The sequence below is a fragment of the Monodelphis domestica genome, chromosome 5 (genome assembly GCF_027887165.1).
Source record: "Monodelphis domestica isolate mMonDom1 chromosome 5, mMonDom1.pri, whole genome shotgun sequence".
Classification (NCBI taxonomy): Eukaryota; Metazoa; Chordata; class Mammalia; order Didelphimorphia; family Didelphidae; genus Monodelphis; species Monodelphis domestica.
Window position 1 is genome coordinate 94,100,451 of NC_077231.1, and position 19,353 is coordinate 94,119,803.

The window sequence follows — 19,353 nt, forward strand, 5'->3', positions numbered from 1 at the left end:
AACAAGGAAGCCTCAACTCAGAGCTGGACAGGACCATAGGTGGGCATTTAGTCCAACCTCCTCGTTTTACAAAGAAAAAAACTGAAGCTCAGTGAATTGTCTGAGATCCTCCAAGAACAGCAGTAGGTAGTTGATCTAGAGTTTTGAGTCCAGGTCCTCTGATTCCAAATTCAGTGCCTATTATTATCACCTCCTTTCTTAAATTTTCTCCCATGTATTTCTGGACATCTTTACCATTCATTTAATATTTGAAGGGATTTCTCTTGTCTAGTGCCTTGAAAGACCCTTAAACTACAAAGTCTAGGAATATATATATGTGTGTGTGTGTGTGTGTGTGTGTGTGTGTGTGTGTGTGTGTGTGTGTGTATGTATCTGTCTACAATAGTGTAGTATACATGTATGTGTATGTATATATATGTATCCTATTATGTGCTCAATACATAGTAATTGGATTTAATGAAATGAAATCGTTCTGAGCAGTGTCAATTATATACCCAGATGATTATGACCTGAAATATTTTGTGATGTCCAGATGAGTGCGTATCCCTCATTACGTGTGTGCCTGTTATGTACCCTCACTAGATCATCAGCTCCAGGAGGGTCCAGACTGCGATGCTGCTTCATATATCGCAGATATTTAATGATGAATGATGAAGGGCTCTTTGCTGTCTCTCCAAGGCATGACAGCCTCCCCAGTTGATTCATTATGTGATGCTATATCTTTTGGAAGCATCTCTGTCCAGTTAAGGCCTCCTGTCCTGTTCTAATACTTCTGTGATCATAAGCCCTTGAAGGTTGTATGTGGAAACTTCACAAGTCAGACTGCTTGCTTGTTTTGCAGATTTAAAATGTGTGTGAATATATATAATTGTATCTATAATATATGACATAAGTATTTTTATATGTGTGTGGCTGTGTCATACACAGAGATATACATATACACACAAATTTTTTATTCAATAATATTAAGCCAAATAGAGCTCTACATTGGACTTCTTTAATGGCTGGTGAGCCCTTATAGATTCCAGTAAGACAAGGGACTGAATAGGCTCATAAATTCAGGAAGTCTTCATTTGTTTCATGACGCAGGTGGGAAAACTGATTGAATTGTTGGCCGGGAAGGCTGGGGTGCTTGATGGCAAATTTCACTATGGGACAGCTTTCGGAGGCAGCAAAGTTAAGGATGTGTGTGAAGATCTTGTTCGTCATGGCTATAACTACTTAGGAAAAGATTACGTCACATCTGGCATCACTGGGTAAGCACTGGAACACTGTGAAGGAAGCAAAGAGTTCTTATGAAGGTGGCGGGGAAAGAGCTTCTGTAGATTTCATTTCCTTAAATCTGTTTATATGTACCCACCCTTTATTAAGCAGAAGGCCAGACTTTGAAAACATGGACTAGGAGGATGCTTATTCCCATTCCAAAGGATTCTTCGTTTTGTAAAAGTTTACTTTAAATATTAGATTTTCCTGTTGTGTTTGGGCAAATTTTCAGATTGTAGAGAGAGACTAAGGGTCAGGAAAGCTTAAAATTAATAGTACAACATTATTGAATTAGGAAATATTAAAATTTATGATGAGTCAATGTATTATATACATCAGTTGCATAAAATTCGTTGCCATATAAAATTATGGGAACTTAATTTAACACTGTTCTTTTTATTTTTTTAAACTTCTTGAATGTTTGAAAAAATATCTTAAGGGTGGAAATGTGAAACCAGTGCTTACTTTTTACTGCTTATGACAGACTATCAAGAGAAATGGTGAAAATGCTAAAGAAAGAATCCTGTAAATATTGTTCAGCATTGTAAGCATGCTTTAAAATAGTCACCTGAGCAGACATAAATTGTACAGGTGTCATTAAAATGTCCCTCTCCTTTTTTCCAGAATAATACCTAAAATGCTAGGACAAATATTTTAATATAATAAAACAGGTTTGTTATCTACTTCAAAAGCATCGCCTTCCATGTGACAGCAGTTTGGTTCTCTTAACTTACTGTCTAGAAAATTCTTCTCTTCCTCCACCTAGACAACCTACATTCTGATCCCAGCTTGCTGATGCCCTGTTATTTTCTCCAGTTTGACTGAGGAGGTTACATTGAATTAAACTCTTTCTTTTGGTGATGGACTTACAGGATCTGAACACAGTGGTTCTCAAACTTTTCCATCTCAAGACTCCCTTTAGATTTCTTTTTTTTTTTTAACCTTTTGCTTTAGTATCAATTCTAAGATAGGAGAGCAGCCAGGGCTGGGCAATTGGGGTTAAGAGACTTGCTGGGATCTAACAGCTAGAAAGTATCTGAGGCCAGATTTGAATCCAGGTCCTCCTGACAATGGGCCTGGTGCTCTATTCACTGTGCTGCTCCATTCCTTTATATTCTTAAACATTATTGAAGATCCCCCTCATGGATTTTATGTGGGTCACATCCATTGACATTTGCTGTATTAGAAATTAAAACATCTTAATATTTTGTTAATAAAATAGTTTTGACCTTGTAGATACCCTTAGAGGGTCTCAGGGTTTCTCAGGGATCCTCAGAATACCTCATGAGGCATGGTGGAAAGAAGCTGAATTTGTTTTCAGGTGACACAGATTCATATTTCAGATCCAGTCCTTATTAGAAATGACTGTGGACAAGGAAGTCTCTTTAACTCATCTGAGACTCAGTTTCCCCATCAGTAAAAGTTGGAGTAGTGATGCTGACACTACTTCTTGCCTCTTAGGAGGAAAGCACTTTGTGAATTTCAGAGTCCTTTCTAAGTGTGGTCCACTTGTCACCTTGTTGCTCACTTGCCCAGCCATCCCCCAACCCACAGAACTGAAAAAGAGGCTTCTCAGAGGCTCCCCTTGCCTCTAAGCTTTGGGCTTAACCTCAAACTTCAACCTAGAAGTATCTCAAGTAAAAAAAATCTTTTAAAAAGGTACTCTTGTTGGGAATCAAGAAAATAAAAACCTTAGTTCACAGGTACTTCACAGGTTGCCTTATCCTACCTAAACCACAAATTCTTTCCATAGAATCACTGACGAGTATTTATCTCAGCTCTGAATAAAGACCTTCACTATGACTTGGGACAACCCTTTCCATTTGGGCCTGCTTTTTTTTTTTTAAGCAATTTTTTCTTAAATTGTGTAGATTTTGGCTTCCCTGAAACTCATGAGCCCAAGTTCAACTGTCTGGGACCAAACATGAAAAGCTTCTGAGTCATCCACTCAGTTTGCCCCAAACCTGTATAGGACCAAGTTAGGAGCAGCTTTTGCTGTTGCCACTTAGAACAGGATATCTTTCATTTGGACCAAACTAACTCAACCAAAATCTACTTCTTCCCAGGGAACCTCTGGAAGCCTATATTTACTTTGGACCTGTCTACTATCAGAAACTGAAGCATATGGTACTAGATAAGATGCATGCCAGAGCACGGGGTCCACGCGCCGTACTTACCAGGTAATTCAGCGTTTAGCAACATCTGTTAAGCACTTGCTGGAGTCAGCCATCCCAGGGAACAAGCCTCGGGTAGACCAGTGACACCTGCCACCGGCCCTGCTTTTGAAAGTTGTGTCTATAAGTAATTGTGGTACAAGAGAGACTGTGATAAAGTGCCTAAGAGAGGCCTAGGGAAGGGCCCTGAGAAGAATTCACTTTGCTCTTCACAATGGAACCAGGATTTGTTTCTGTTTTACTCCCAAGTTGCCGTTCCCAGGCTCGGGTTATTGGGTTGCCATAGATGTATGTGTTTGTTTCGGTTCAGACTAGTTGGGCAGATCCCAGAAGGGCAAAGAGTGGAGAAAAAAATGCCACAAAGTATAAAGACCATTACCTGAACGTGAGAGAACTGCTCTTGATGTTGTCAGTGGTCTCCGTGCTTTTTACCCCTGATCCCACGCCTTGTGTTATGGAGATGGCTAGCCATACCTGTGGAATCCATGGCGTAACAAGTTCTGTGGAGCTCAGAGGCTTCGAGTACAGGCCGGGTATCAAACCTCCTGTGTTTTCTATCTAGGAACCAGGGTTACTAATAAAAAGGGCATTTTCTGATAGCTTAGCCACTCGGAAATGGACAAGCCGAGGTAGGTATGAAAAAATCTGAGAGTTTTACTGCTAATGGCCTTCAGGGAATACTGTCCTGGGCTGCCTTCGGAGGCATGTATTCGGAAGGAGGGAGGTCATTGGCTCACTCCTCTACCCTAGTCAGACCACTTCTGAAGATCTCTGTTTACTCTTGAACAATGATTCGAGGGAAGATATGGGCAGACTGAGGCCTGTCAAGAAGAATGGTAACAAGACTGGAAACAGTCTATGTTAGGATCGCTAGAAGGAGCCAGGATGTTAAGCCAATAGACGACACGATGACTGTTTCCAAGTAGCTGAAGAATTGTTTTCTGGGGCAGAGAATCATGTTCCATTTGGCCCCGAAGGGCAGAAGGAAGAACAGGTGGAAGTTGCTGAGGAATTAACAGTTCCTAACCTAGCAGGAACTGGTGCTCCCTGAAAGGCAAAAGATTCCCCTTCCCCAAGAGGCTTCCTTCCACCACAGGTGGAATGGCCCCTTGGGTGACTCATCTAAGGGATCCTTGTTTGGGCCCAGGCTGGACTAGATGTCCTTGGATCTCCTTCCCAGCCCTTGAATTCTGAGGTGAATTCTCTGGCCATGGAGACTATTCAGCGATGTAATTACTCAGGGAATATGTATTACAGATTCCTCAGAACTTCAGTTGCATAGCATATTTTCAAATGCTAATAGCTTAGTTCAATTAAATTCTGTTCCTTATTGAGAGGATGGTCTGCATGATATGCTCAGTCTTTTTACAGCAATAGGAGGGAGGAAAATGAAGCAGCTGTTTTTTTACAATGGAAGAGGTGTGGATGACTCAATCCTTTGACCCTTAAATATAAAGCAAATGCATATGTCTATTGAAATGATAGGCATATGTGCTCTGGAAATGCAGAAGTGGGGAGAGAAGCTGAGATTCTGCAGCCCAGAGCTCTCCCTGCGGCAAGGAGACCATGATCTATGTGGTCAAATCTGTCTTTCTTCTGTGGTGGGCTTCTTTCACTTATCCTTCCATTTAAGAGAGTTAACCACCATCAGAAACTATGTAAGAACAGCATAAATGGCAAGGCAGTTATTTCCTATTTATGGTTTTGTTGTGTAAAATGGGGAATTATTTACAATTTTTATTACACCAGATTTATTTAAAATTTCCTTACAAATAAACCCTATTGGCCATGATCTCTGTCAGAGCGGTGGTCCCTAACCTTTTAAATTATAAGAGTTTTTTATAACCTCAAATTTGGGGGACCCCCACATGATAAGAGGTGTGTTCTCTTGTTATCATTTGATCAAAAAATACTGTGACAGAAGATGCTGGGAATTCAGAAACACTCCTAAGTGTACATATTTTATTCTTCACAACAGTATTTGCATCCATTTGAAACAATTGTACAGATTTAAGTGAAACATCATTCAGGCTTCAAATAGGCCAGTTCCATATTTATTAAATAAGGTCAGCCTAGGGGATGACTCCAATGCAGTAACTGGACTTCCAGGGGCCAGAGGCCCAGTGGTTAGAAGTACTGAATTAGACTGTGATATCTATGAAGTGTTATAAGGAAAAGATAAGGTTTGCAAGGGAGAGTGGCATGAGACCATCCATTCTGCACTAAACCCTCTCTTGGTGTTATTAGAGATACTGGTCAATGATAGATCAGGCAGGGATCCAGGGAAAGCTTACTGACAGCTTAATGTTGGCACAGGTCAGAGACAGCTTCTTCAGATCTTCAGGACACACAGCACAAAACCCAGCAACACAGGCAGCACTAAAGGATAGATCAAACCCTCAGGACTCCCTCCCCTCCAGGTTCAAATCCAGAGAGAGACAGAGAGCCCCCAACAGTCTCTGAGTTTTTCCAGCTTAACCTCCTTTCAAGATTCCAGAATCTTTTCCTGCTGGTCTCATGCCACTCTCCCTTGCAAACCTTATCTCTTCCTTATAACAGTAGTCGGAGTCATTGGTTCAGTCCATGGATGGCCCAGGTGATTTCGCTCTATCCCGAACCTGTACTGTAAGCCCAAGAGGCCATCCCACAGAGGTACATGATTGGGCATAAAAGGGACTGATGAATAAAAATAGAGATGAAGTTGCCTCCACTCTCGGAGGGAAAATATGAGCCTGTGCCCTGCTGACAGCAGTCATTAACATCACCTTGACATGTGGATCCCCTCAAATGTGACATGCACAAATGTTCAGCCCCAGTTAGCATTTTTCAGAACGCATCAGGAATTGTGGAAGCGTCCTACAAATGGTTTATTTTCAACTAAGACTTTTAATTCTTAAAATAATCCAAGGCTGACTTACCGAGTTCGTGATGTAATACACTGAGAGGATGTAGTGACTTGAATGGGAAAAGCGGCATGCCACAGCCCCAAGTGCCTGTGCATCTATGATAGCATGATGGGTGGGTGGGCGTGTTTACAAAGCACCACCCAGCGTGGGACGGGGGACAGCACTGAACGTGGAGATGGAAAGCTTGGATTTGAGGGCCACTTTTGTCCCTTGCTGTGGGACTTTGGACAAGTTCCTCAGTCTCTCCAAACTTTCTTTCCTCCTTTGTTCAATATGGTTCATACTGTCTTTTTGTACACTTTAGAGTGCATGTGGACATGCATTGTTGGCTTACCCATTTGATCCTCATACATCCCCCCAGTTTGACCTCCTTAAATGCTGAGTTTTTTTACCCAGGTCTAGCTTCCTGAGAGCATTGGCAGTAACTCTGGGGAGCCTTGGATTGTCTTCCTTATTCATTTTTCTTTGAAATAGGGGGGAAATACACTATCTCAACAAGATGCTAATATTTTTTATTCAAGTGTTATTTTTTCGTCTAATTTAAGATCTTTTCAATCCAAATACCACAATTGTCTAATGATTTGTTTCAAAGACAACCCACAGAGGGGCGATCCCGTGATGGTGGTTTGCGTCTTGGAGAAATGGAACGTGACTGCCTGATCGGTTATGGAGCCAGCATGCTTTTGCTAGAGAGATTAATGATTTCAAGTGATGCCTTTGAGGTAGATGTCTGTGGGCAGTGTGGACTTCTGGGATATTCTGGCTGGTAAGTTGATACCATATGTATTACATGCCTCATCCTTCTCCTCCTTTAACAATTCCATTGTCCTTTTTTCACATTTCTCACCCAACATACCTTTCCCCATTTTCTCTCTTTCTGGGTGTATGTGTGTGTGTTTTTTAAGTGGATATAGCGTATCTGCCAACAAGTCACTTGACAGCCTTTCATGATATCCTTGTAGACGAGTTATTAAAATGAACAAATGAATAAGTGGTAATTTATTAAGGGTAGCGAGGTAGCATAGAGAATAGAGAACCAAGCCTGGAGCCATAAGACTTGGGTTCAAATCTGGCTTCAGACAGTTCTCACTGTATGAATGTGAATAAATCATATGAACCCTGCTTGCCTATCCCTGGCCCTTCTGTATTAGAGTTGATATTAAGATAGAAAGTAAGGGTTTGAGGGGGAGAATAAAAAATACAATGAAATGAATGAATGGCTAAGAAAGCATGTATTAAACCCTTGCTATGTTCTAAGTGTTAGTAGTAGATACAAAAAGCAAGGGCAGTTGTTGAGCTTATGTTCTCATAGAGGGCACAAACCAAAACAAGTAATTATTGATGCGGAATAATTTCAGTTTGGAAAATATTCTTTAGGGAAGTATACATGACTTTATCTGGAGGCCTACCGTGATGCTTTATTTTGTGACTTTTCAAAGTTCTTTTCATACCTTTTGTTTTTATGCCATGATCATTTCTTAATCTATGTAGGCTGCCCCACTGAGCATGAGAGTAGGGGAAATCTGACCCATTTAGCAGCCTCCTTGGCCCCCAGAGTGTTGCATTATCTGCTGTGAATCCAAAATGATTCATTCCAGTTTATCAGAGTTCTGACATCTAAGAATGGCTTATAAACGATTGATTCATGACAAGTAGGACAATCTCATTCACACTTGTTTATATTGTCCTTTCAGGTTTGTTGGCTTCACTGTGCCCCTCTTCATAGATGAGTCTTCCTCTGAATTCTTCTTGTTCTTGGCTTCTTATAGTGCACAGGTGGTATTCCAGTACATTCAGATACCACAGTTTGTTCAGCTCAATGGACACCCATTCCCCCCCCCAAAAAACTTTGCTCCCATGTGAAGTATTACTTGATATTTTGGTGTTTATTGGGTCTTTCTGTATTTGCCCTCATCTTCCCATTTGCTTACTCATGAGTACAATTATGTATTTGTTATAGTAATTTAGCACAATTCTGCTTTCTCTCTAGAATTCTTGTACTTCTCTGTACATATTCATGTTGATTTCAGAGTGATCTTGCTTGTTTCCTACAAGAATTGAATATCATGAGAGATAAGGCCGACCTATATATCCTGTTCACCTTCAGCAGGCACTTGGTTATCTCCTTGACCACAGATCCCTGAGCAGTAGCTGACTAGTTCTTTCTCCTGACAGTGGTAATGTAGATCAGGAAGCCATCATCATAGAGATGAGACTCATTGAATGCAAGGACAAGGATGCTGATGCATCTTCTTGCTTACTTTCTAATGGCAGGGCTCCCTCTCATCTGGGCTGGATTTTAAAAAGGCAGAAAGAGCCCTGAGGCAGGAGGCTGGACCATGGGCAATACTCTGCCAGGAACATCTGACCTTGGGAAAACCAATTCACAGAATCTCCCCTTTGATAGTTACTTCAGTGATCATTCCATCTCTCAGTTATAGGAGCCCCAATTCTCACCCAGTACAGCATCCCAGTGCAGTCTAGTTCTGATCATTAGAAAGCTTTTCCTTAGATAAAGCTGAAATCTCTCTCCCTCTAGATTCTGTCCATTGTTCCTAGAGCTACCCTTTGGGGCCAGCCAGAACAATCCTGATCCTTCTTCCACATCATAGCCCTTCCCATTCTTGAAGACGGCTGGCTAAATCCCCAAGTTCAGTCTCCCTCATCTTAATGATCACTGCTTTCCTTTCCAGATGCTTATAACTTCTCTTAATACATTCTAAAATTCTGCTGGAAGCCAAAGATAGTTCACTGGCTTCTCTTTGAAAGAATCAACTCTCTTCCCTCTCTGGGAGAAGGATCAGGAGTTCACATTGTACCTGGCCCAATTCTGTAGTACTTGCATCATTCTCCACCATTTTTTAGAAGATATTGGTAGCAATTCATCATTGCTTATTCTCTGTTTCTTTTAGTCCCTTGAAACACAGTCAGCCTGGTCTAGTGACAGGAATTCATTGAAATATTAGGGTTCCCCCCCTTTTCTTTTTTTTATTTGTCCAAATCCTTACCTTCTGTCTTAGAATCATTACTGTGTATTGGTTTCAAGGCAGAAGAATAGTAAGGGCAAGGCAATGAGAATTAAGTGACTTGTCTAGGATCACGCAGCTTGGAAGTGTCTGAAGTCAGACTTGAACTCGGAACCTCCTGTCTTCTAGGTCTGGCTCTCAACCCACTGAGCCACCTAGCTGCTCCCCCCTCCCCCCTCCGCCTCCAAGTTAGGTGCTTTCTTATCACCACCTCACATATCTTGGGTTTCTGCTTTTGATTAACCAGTTTCAATCTTCCCTCTGAGTCACAAGATGGTTCTCTGGAGTAGAGAAAACAAGTACATTGAGTTTGGTAGTTCTGCTCTTTGCCTGCCCCCTGGATACTGCCCAAAAAAGGATTTTTGGATATTTACCACCAACTTCATCTTCTTCTGAGCTTTCGTGCTCCCGACACCCTTTGTCCTTTCTTTCTCTCATATTTGTCACCTCTTTCTGGCTTCTGTTTTTCTTTTTTATCCTCCTCCCAGAATTTCCTATTCTTCCCTGATAAAACTAGAAGACTTTCTTTCCCACATGATCGCCTAGGTGCCCAGAACTGAAGCCCTCCGAGCAGAGGTGGAAAGGACCTCAGGGGATGTGGTTTAATGAGTTGCTCACTGAGTAACATCTCAGGTTCCTGCTGTCTGGATAAGATGCCCTCACCTCCAAATGATGGGACTTGGCCCGGCCCAGAGTACCTGAGCCCGGGGCCTGCAGTTTCCTGTTAAGTAGGCCTCGGGTCGGTTTAGACCAGGTGGATGAGGTGATGACATCCGCCGGCGAGGCAGCATTGTCCAGGTTGAAGGAAGCCCGACTTAGACTGTTACAAGTTACGGTTGTCCTTTTCATCAGACTTCGAGGATGGGGGGATAGTATTGTGAGAATAAGCCTGGCTGAAATTTGTGTATGAATGAGAAGGAGGCCTTTATGGTTTGTTTCAGTGCTGGGATGTCTATTCATCTTTTGAAATGTATGTTGAGAGCCAAGCTAGGGAATACCCTAAGTTTGCTGGGCCTTTGCTGGGTGACGGGGGAAAGATCCCAGGGCCTGGGCCTCCTCTGATTTGACTCAGGGTTTTACTCTGGAAAGAGAGTGCAGGTCAGGGCTGGGCTGGGGGTACGAGCTTCAAGGAGGGTTTGCTATTTCAGTTCATCGCTTTGATTCACACGAGTCCTGCTATGTGTTTGCTCTTCGGTGAAAGAGGAAGATGTAAGTAGGGAGTGAGAAGACCTTCTCTTTAAAGCTGATGGCTCCTTGTGTAGACTTCTGTAGATTGGTGCTCAGCAGACCCTCTAGTTTGTAGTATCTGTCGAGTCTGCATTCTCCTCCCTCTTTGAAGCAACATTTAGCCAGGTAGTGATGCGTCTTGTTTGGAGCTGGCTGTGTAGGTCTTCCTATGCCTGAAGGGATTGGAGGAATCTGTTCCTATTGTGGTTGTCAGGAGGAAGGGCCAGCCAGTACCTGATGGGGGTGGGCGGAAGCTGCTGTCTAATGAGCAACACAATGGAATTCGGGCAATTAGAGCCACTGAGGCCATCTGTAGCAGCCCTTGGTGACTTGCACATTAGTGAGGCATTGCTATGGGGATATTTACAGCAACACCGTTGTTCTCTAAGAGGCATGGGGGCAGGAGTCACAAAAGGAAAACCCACCATGAAAGAAAATCCCCATTAAGATCAACGTGTAATAGGGAAGGTTTCATTTCACCAGGAAAATGGCAGCCCCTGCTTTTGCTTTTGCCTTCAGAGTTAGGGCCACCAGTTTTCATGGTGCTCCTTTGGACGGACAAGTCCACATGCGGGGATGGGTTGTTCAGGCACATGTGTTCTTTTTGGAAAGACCCTCAGTGGAGGTACACTTTTTGCTCCAGCTGCCTGAAATCAAGAGGCTTTTTGCTTTATGAAAGAGTATGTAGGAAATAAGTTTTCCTGGATTGAGGGCATGAACTGATGTGTTCTAGAGAAGAATAATAGGAGTTTGCCAAACGAGATCCTCTTTTTTAACAGGACCCATTAAAACGTCATCAAATTTCCCAAGCAGCCTAGTCCATAACAGATAAAGAACAAGAAGGGGCTATGGTTGAGAAGGAAGGAGTTGATTCAGAATATGGTCTTTTAGGGGGAAAAAAATATTAAAATACCCAAATCTAATAATTTATTGATAAAAAAAGAGTGAAAATCCTTTGAGAGGTATTTTTTTTTTAGTCCAGTGCCATGTTGGGTACCATATATAAATAACACAGTGGATGACTATTTACTGGGGGTACTTTCTGCCCTCTGTACCTTCAGATATTCATTTCTACCCTTCCTCTCTGCCACAAATATCAAGGATGGCCAGAAGCTGGGCAATGGAAAGATGTATCTCAGGAGCAAGAATGAAGATTTAGAAGAATATTAGAGAAATCTGCTAAAAGAAAAATCAAAAGTTTGTTTCCTGAAGTCTCTTTCTCCAGTAGACATGGCCCTTCTGGGGTGCCTCAGATTTCTGGACCGAATTCTTGGTCTACACTGTCACTGGCCAACCTCCTATTATCCCTTCCACTTCCAGTAAGAGGGGTTGTGAGCACCCTGGAGGGAGAACGTTCTCTCTCAATGGACTTATTAATTTCCCATTCAATCCATAGCCATTGATGTATTATTACATATCTCAAATGGAGGAGTCCAGGTGTGTGCAGAGTAGTTAATGAAGTAGAAGGTAGTTTAAGAAGCAGAAGTGGCTGGGGCTGGGATCAGGAAGGCCCGCGCATGCCAGGTGGTGTTGAAGCAGCACATTGAAGGAAAAGAAGCAGAAGAAAAGGCCAGGCAGGAGAGCCACGTGCTGCCAGGGCATTAAGGGTATAGACAGAGTGGGGAACAGAGAATCATAAAGCTCCGTTGTATGGCACCTCTAGGTGCAGGCACTGCCCCGAGTGCTTCACAGTGCTCACCTTAGTTATCCTCACGGTGACCTCCGGAGCAGGGGCTGCCGTTATCCCATTTTATAGAGGAGGAAACATGGTCAGCAGACAGGCAGCAGCTTCCCAGGGTCTCCTGCTAGCCAGTGTCTGAGCCAGGTTTGAACTCATTTCCTCCTGATTCTAGACCTGCGGCTGGATCCTAGGGAATGTGGAAGGGGGAGTGATGTCCTGTGAGCCTAAAAGGACTAGAACCATGTCTTTCCGGGTTTTAAGAGCCAACACAGGAGTTTCTGTTCTACTCACTGTGGGTCACTGCACTGGGGACTGGCATGGCAGAAGGAGGGAAAGCACGAAGCAGGAAGGGTTGGCGTGATGAGAGGCACGAGGGAGGGCTGTTGTAGAATCCATGTGGGCCTGGACGAGGGGGTAAGACAAGAGAAGGGCCAGATGGGAGAGGCATCCTGGAAGCACAAGTGGCCAACCGTGGAAACCTATTGACTTGAGAGTGGAGTGGGAGGCTGAGGCGACAAACCGGGAAGATGGAAGACCTTTAGCAGAAATAGGCAGAATTGGAAGAGAGAGAGAGAATGACAGGTCTGAACCAAATTTGAGGTATCTTTAGGACATGAAATTTAAAATGTCCCATAGATGTCTGGTGGTGTTACTATAAATCCATGTCACAGGAGGATTAAATGAAGGAACTGAGGATGTTTAACTTGGAGAAGAGAAGACTCAAGATGCCCCCCTTTTATGTATTTCATAGTCTGTCCTATGCAGAAAGGATTAGACTTGGCCTAAACGATGACTAAGGGGAGAATTCTTAATCAAGCAAGGGATAGTGACAATTATAAAAGATAAATTAAGTAATAGCATAAAGTGAATACAAATAGGATAAAAAGGTAAGAGATTAACTGAAAAATCTTTATGTCAAATATTTGTGATAATGGTCTGATATCCAGGATAGACAAACAAAAGAAATATATAAGACCAAAATCCATTTCCCAATAAATTAGTGACCAAGCGATATCAATCAGTTCTCCAGAAAAAAAATATTATGAATTATTAACAATCATAAAGATGTTTTAAATCATTACTAATAAAAGAAATCCAATGTATATCAAGTGATAACATTTGTACAACCCAGTAGAATTGCTTATTGGCTCTGGGTTGGGGGAAGAAGGGAGGGAAAGAAAATGAATCATGTAACCATGGAAAAATATTTTAAAAAATAAAATTTAAATTTGAAAAAAGAAAAAAATACAAATCAAAATAACTCACAGGTTTTACTCAACGCCGAGCAAATTGACAAAGAAGACAAAAAAAGAGAATGGTCTGGCAGAAGAACTGTGTAGAAATGGGTACATTAATTCATTATTGTGTACAAGCTAGGATTTCATCCAACCAGTCTTGATTTTTTTTTAACATGTAATCTCTTTTTTTGGCTAATAATGTGGAAAGGGCTAGCATATAGAATGTTCATCAAGTTACTTATTCCATGGGTTGTTGGAACACTAAAATGAACATAAACAGGAATGTTGAAAAGCTAGACAGATAGTTATCTTGAGAAAAAGCTTATGAAATTTTATTCCATCCGCCACTCAGTAAGGCACCAGAAATTAACCTGAAATATGCTCACAGTAAAAATTGAACTCAGATCTGTAATAGGAGATTAAAAAGCTTAAATCTATTAAATTGTTTTATTTACTTATACTTGGCCCTTTAGGTGAATTTTAGCTTTAATAAAAGAACATTTCGCAAATAAATATAAATTATGTTGGAAAGCTATCATATAAACCAGCAGATAAAAGTAGAAGTATTGGTAATAACCTCATTTATAAGTTATTTTGGTGCTGTTTCTTTTATATTATTTCATGCTGGCAAATAATTTCTTCAACTGTTTGTGGCATTTAAAAACCTTTCTTCAAGAGTTAGAGATTTTATTCTACAGTTTACAAAGACTGCTGCTCTTGTCTTAGAAAGGGTTTTCCAGAATGTTGACTGTACCTCTGCCATATCTTAATTGCCATATATCATACTTTTACTTTCCTTTGGGTCTTGCCTCTACTCAAGAGTGGGTGCCCCTTGAGGGCAGCAGCAGGGGTGGCTTTAGACTCCCTTCTGGTTCTGGCTGGGAAGGCTGCAATGTGATTAATGGTCAGTACAGGATTCATGATTCTGGAAGGCAGTGGGAATTATGTGAAGAAAGTGACTAAAATGCTGGAAGGTCAGTAATGTAAAGGAAGACCCCGTGTACACCAGAGAATCTAGAGAAGAATTATTGAAAACGAATTAGGTGGCCATTGATTAGGGAAATGCCAAGGTAAATTGTGATGCATGAATATAATGGAATAATACTGTGCTGGAAGACACAAACACTCATGAAAACTGAGAAATGTGGGTAGACATGTGAACTGATATAAAACTAAGGCGACAGAATCCGAAAACACCACATACAACAATAACAACAGCAGTGCCATGGAAAGAACCACAGCCACAAAATAAATCAAATATAATGCTGTGAAATTGTCAGGAATGAGCCCAATCCCAAAGAAGAGAGAAGAATGGGTGCCTCCCTCCCTTCTCTGCAAAGGAGCTGGGGCTTGTGATTGTGGAACATTGCAGATAAGAGAGGCAAGTTTTTTCAGGGGATGGGCTAGTTTTGCTGAGCTGGATTTGGGAAGGGTTTTTTCCCCTTCCTATTTGGTTTTCTGGGGAGGAGAGAAGGAAAGGATACATTGGGGAATATAGGTGATCTAAAAAAATGAAAAATGAATCAAATTGCTTTTAAAAAATATATAACATTTTAAAAATATTTTAAAATTTCTCTTTCTTTTCACATATTCTATACTGGATGGGAAAGAAAAGATTTCTGGTTATAGGGAAGGTGGTAGCTGGATGGGTGGGAAAAAAAGTTCTTTCGTCATTGCCAAAGCAAACTTGACCTAGTGTGTTCTGATTTGTGCTTTCAGGTGCCATTACTGTAAATCTTCATGTCATGTGTCTTCCTTGCGAATTCCGTATGCCTGCAAACTGCTCTTCCAAGAGCTACAGTCGATGAACATCATCCCCCGGCTAAAACTGTCCAAGTACAATGAGTGAAAATGTAGGTAAAACGTGTTTGCTTTTAAAAACAACATTCCTGTCCATTGCACCGGAGGGACATGGATAAAAACAGCACCATTTAGAAGAACTGGGAATCCTGATAATTCTTGGGGCTCTTTCACCCTCTAATTTTTGAAGCCAATGGGAGTTTTTTCTGAACAGTAGAAGATAAGAGAAATATTCTCAAATTTGCTCAAACACTTTAGTATTTGATTTTTTAAAACACTGAAGTGACATGATAGATCAATAAAGATTTCTTTATATTACCGAGACGTGGAGTTTGCTTATTAGAAGACACCACTATTGAGAGAAGAGCGGGAGAATGGCCGGAGCTAACTTGGTGTGATTTGTTTTGGCATCAAACCAAAAGTGGAAGCTGTGAATTACCCTATTTGGGATAGTTTAGTTTGTCTTTTTCTGTATCAAAGGAATAGAAGATGACTGTGTAACCCTTACACAGACACTGACCAAATATACTCAATACTTCTTTCATCCAACATCAATCAAAGGAAGATCTTTTTGCACGTAAGTGAAAGCAAATGCTTCAAGTATCAAATCCTTTTTTGTAACAATATTACCTTTCTAAAGCGTATTACCCATTCCCCTCCCTTCTTAAGCAGTATCTGACCTCTTCTTCCCGATCTGTGATGTAAATAACACCAGAGCCATGCATCAGTCCTTTCATTGCGCTTTCCATCAGTTTCCCTGGCACTGTCTCCTCAGTAGAGGAGATCTTAGCAGTGGAAAGAAAACCTCTTCCATCTCATCTTCCAAGAGAAGCCTGTCAAAATGGTAGAAAGATTGGGTAGAGGCCGAAAATGATTTATGTGAAGTGGGATGGGAGGCCAAAGAACAAGGCAAATCCTCCATGGAGCAGTTTACTCCGAAGCAGAAGTGTGAAGCAGAGGAAGGGAGACTTAATTAAGCCCCTCTTTACAAATGAGGAAAGTGAGATAGAGCTCATCTTACTTCTCATAGGTACAGAGCCAGGATTTGAACCCACTCCTCCCCTCCTCCAAATCCGGCACACTCAGCCTGACACTGAGTGCCATGCTGCCTTGTTGGACCCTGGTTTCAGCACAGATACAGGGGAAGTTTCCCTGGGAAAACTGGTGTTTTGAAAACCAGGACAAAGAGAAATGTCAGGGTTTGGAGGAAGCCGCTTTTGCAAAGATGGTAAGGAAAATGGTAGGTTGTGGAGAGAAATGTTTGCCTGGAGCAGCCGGCCATTCCCTTCTGACATCAAAGCAAAACCTGTTCTCAGCCACTGGGGCCGGTGGAACAGCTTCATGGAGCCAACAGAACCAGCCTTCAAAATGCTTCCATGTGGCCGAAGTCAAGGAATGAATAAAAAGGGCCTGATTGGGTGCTACATCACGGAATCGTTTTCAGCTGTTTCAGAGTTTTTGGGGGCCCAACGCCTTTATCTTCGGTAATGAGTCACACTTAGGGTGATACGTATTAGAGGCGCTGGATGGGTCCTTCCATTTCTGGGCCATCTGAGTAACAGAGAAGCCCATTTTTGAGAGACCTATAAATAATTCAGTTGTGGAATTGATGGTCAGAAAAGTGACTGTAAAAGTCGCACCTCTTTTACCATCCATATTTACTCCATATGTGGCTGGTGAACAGTTGGTTTCGTTTGCTGACCAAAAGTAGGTTTTTATTGCCTTGGGCCTCACTGGTGGGGAAAATGAGCTGGGACCTAAGGAAGCAGCTTGAAGAAAGCAAGCGTTGATTCGAGGCAGTATATTGTTAGTGACGGAAGCCAAGCTTCTAATTTGGGTTTCAGGTACAAACCCCAGACGGCAATTAGAAGAATAGCACTTTTGCAAGTTAACTCTAATATGATCAGGATGTCATAGAAGAATTGAATCCAGACCAATCTGAAATTCTCATTTAACTCCTAGTTTTAAAACCCCAAGGCCAAGGACAGGAGAGTTGAAGTGTTTTAAAATCCGGTGCAGAGGCAGCTGGGTGGCTCAATGGATAGAGACTCAGGCCTGGGTTCAAATGTGATCTGAGACACTTCCTAGCTGTGTGGCTCTGGATAAGTCACTTATCCAGGGGCAATTGTCGTTGGTTCATTATCATGCCCACTTTCTAATTTAGTTATCCTATCTGTTACACATCTCATTTTTTTCTTCATTTCCTCCATGTCATCATTGCCCAGCTCTTACCACTCTTCTGCCTTGGAACCAATACTTAATATTGATTCTAAGAAGAATGGTAGGGTTCTAAGAAAAAATCCAGTGCAGTACCTTGAGGGAAACGTGATCTTGTTTATGCGTACACCATCCATTGGTATAGAAAGCTGCCCATCCAATCTCATACTGTACAATTCTGATTGGTCTCTTCCCTCAAATGCTCAGGGGTCCTCCTCTCGGTCATTTAGCATCTCGTGAGCGTGAAGAGTTCCACCTTCCACAAGAAGTCTCTCTCAATCCCTCTTGATTCCCATGCCTTACTTTGTTGTTTATTTCCAGTTTATCCTAGGTCTTTGTTTATTATTACTTGCATGCAGTCTCCCCTGTTAGATTGTGAGCTCCTTGACGATAGGCTTTATCTTTTGCGCCTTGCACCGTAGGTACTTAATAAATTTTTTAAAATGATATTGGAGACAGAAGCTAAGTATAGACCAATAGAAGGTCAAAATAGATGTGATTTAGATTTAAAGAGTCACACCATAACCAATTTAGGGGAACACAGAAAAGTTTGCCTGGCAGATATTTGGAGAAGGGAAAAATTTATGATCAAACAAGAGATAAAGAATATCATAAGATGTAAAATGAATTTTGATTATATAAAATTAAAAAGCTTTCGTACAAGCAAAACTAATGTAACCAAGATAAGAAGAGAAACAACAATTGGAGAAAATTTTGTGTTTCTGATAATGGTCTAATTTCTCAGATTTATAGAGAACTAAGTCAAATTTATAAGATTATATATATAAGCCATTCCCCAATTGACAAATGATCAAGTGATATCAACAAGCAATTTTCAGAAGAACTCAAAGCCATCAATAATCATATGAAAAAATGTTCTAAATCACTCTTGATTAGAGAAATGCAACTTAAAACAACTCTGAGGTACCACCCCATACCTATCAGATTGGCCAATATGGCAGTGAAGGAAAATGATAATGTTGGAGGGGATGTGGCAGCATTGGGGAACTAATGCCTTGTTGGTGGAATTGTGAACTGATCCAGCCATTCTGGAGGGCAATTTGGAATTATGTCCAAAGGCCTATAAAACTGTTCATACTCTTTGATCTGGTAGAGGTAACAAAAAAAAAAAAAGGGAAAAGGACCTACTTGTACAAAAATATTTATAGCAGCTCTTTTTGTAGTAGCAAAGAAGTAGAAATTGAGGGGATGTCCTTCAGTTGGGGAATGGCTGAGCAAATTGTACATGCTGGTGATAGAATGCTATTGTACTCTAAGAAATGATAAGCAAGATGATTTCAGAAAAAGCTGAAAAGATCTGTGGGAACTGGTGCAGAGCAGAATAAGCAGAACTGGGAGAACTTTGTACACAATAACAGCAATATTGGATGATAATTATCTGAAAACTTGGCTATTCTCTGCAATGCAATGATCTGGGACCATCCTGGAAGATTCTGCCTCCAGAGAAAGAACTGTTGGGGTCGTCTTCCACATCAGTGTATCTTTGGTCTTATTTGGGGGTTTTGGTTGTGTGTGACTTTGCTCTTACAATGAATATGGAAGTGGGTTTTGCATGACAATAAAAGTAAATTTTAAATAAAATTATATTGAAGCGTTTGCCTAAGAACTGGATAACCAGGTCAAAGGGTAAGAAAAGTTAGGTCACTTTTTTCACATAATTGCAAACTGTTTTCTTAATTGGTTGAGTCAATGAACAACTCTGCCAGAAATGTATTATCTATATATTGTATATCTTCCCACAGTCCCCTTCAGTTTTGTCCTATACATACATGTCACTTTTGTCATATGGCATGTTTGTGA

General features: G+C 41.3%; 1 protein-coding gene across 1 annotated transcript in view; it reads left to right on the top strand.

The window, feature by feature from the left end:
* POLR3B (RNA polymerase III subunit B) overlaps window positions 1-19,134 on the top strand; it is a 149,448-nt gene extending 130,314 nt beyond the window's left edge. The window contains exons 25-28 of the mRNA XM_001365890.5: window positions 1,090-1,256; window positions 3,330-3,443; window positions 6,936-7,109; window positions 15,235-19,134. Coding sequence (XP_001365927.1) covers window positions 1,090-1,256; window positions 3,330-3,443; window positions 6,936-7,109; window positions 15,235-15,364 — 585 coding nt within the window. The 3' untranslated portion in view covers window positions 15,365-19,134. The remainder of the gene's footprint in view (window positions 1-1,089; window positions 1,257-3,329; window positions 3,444-6,935; window positions 7,110-15,234) is intronic.
* The last annotated feature ends 219 nt before the right edge of the window (window positions 19,135-19,353 follow it).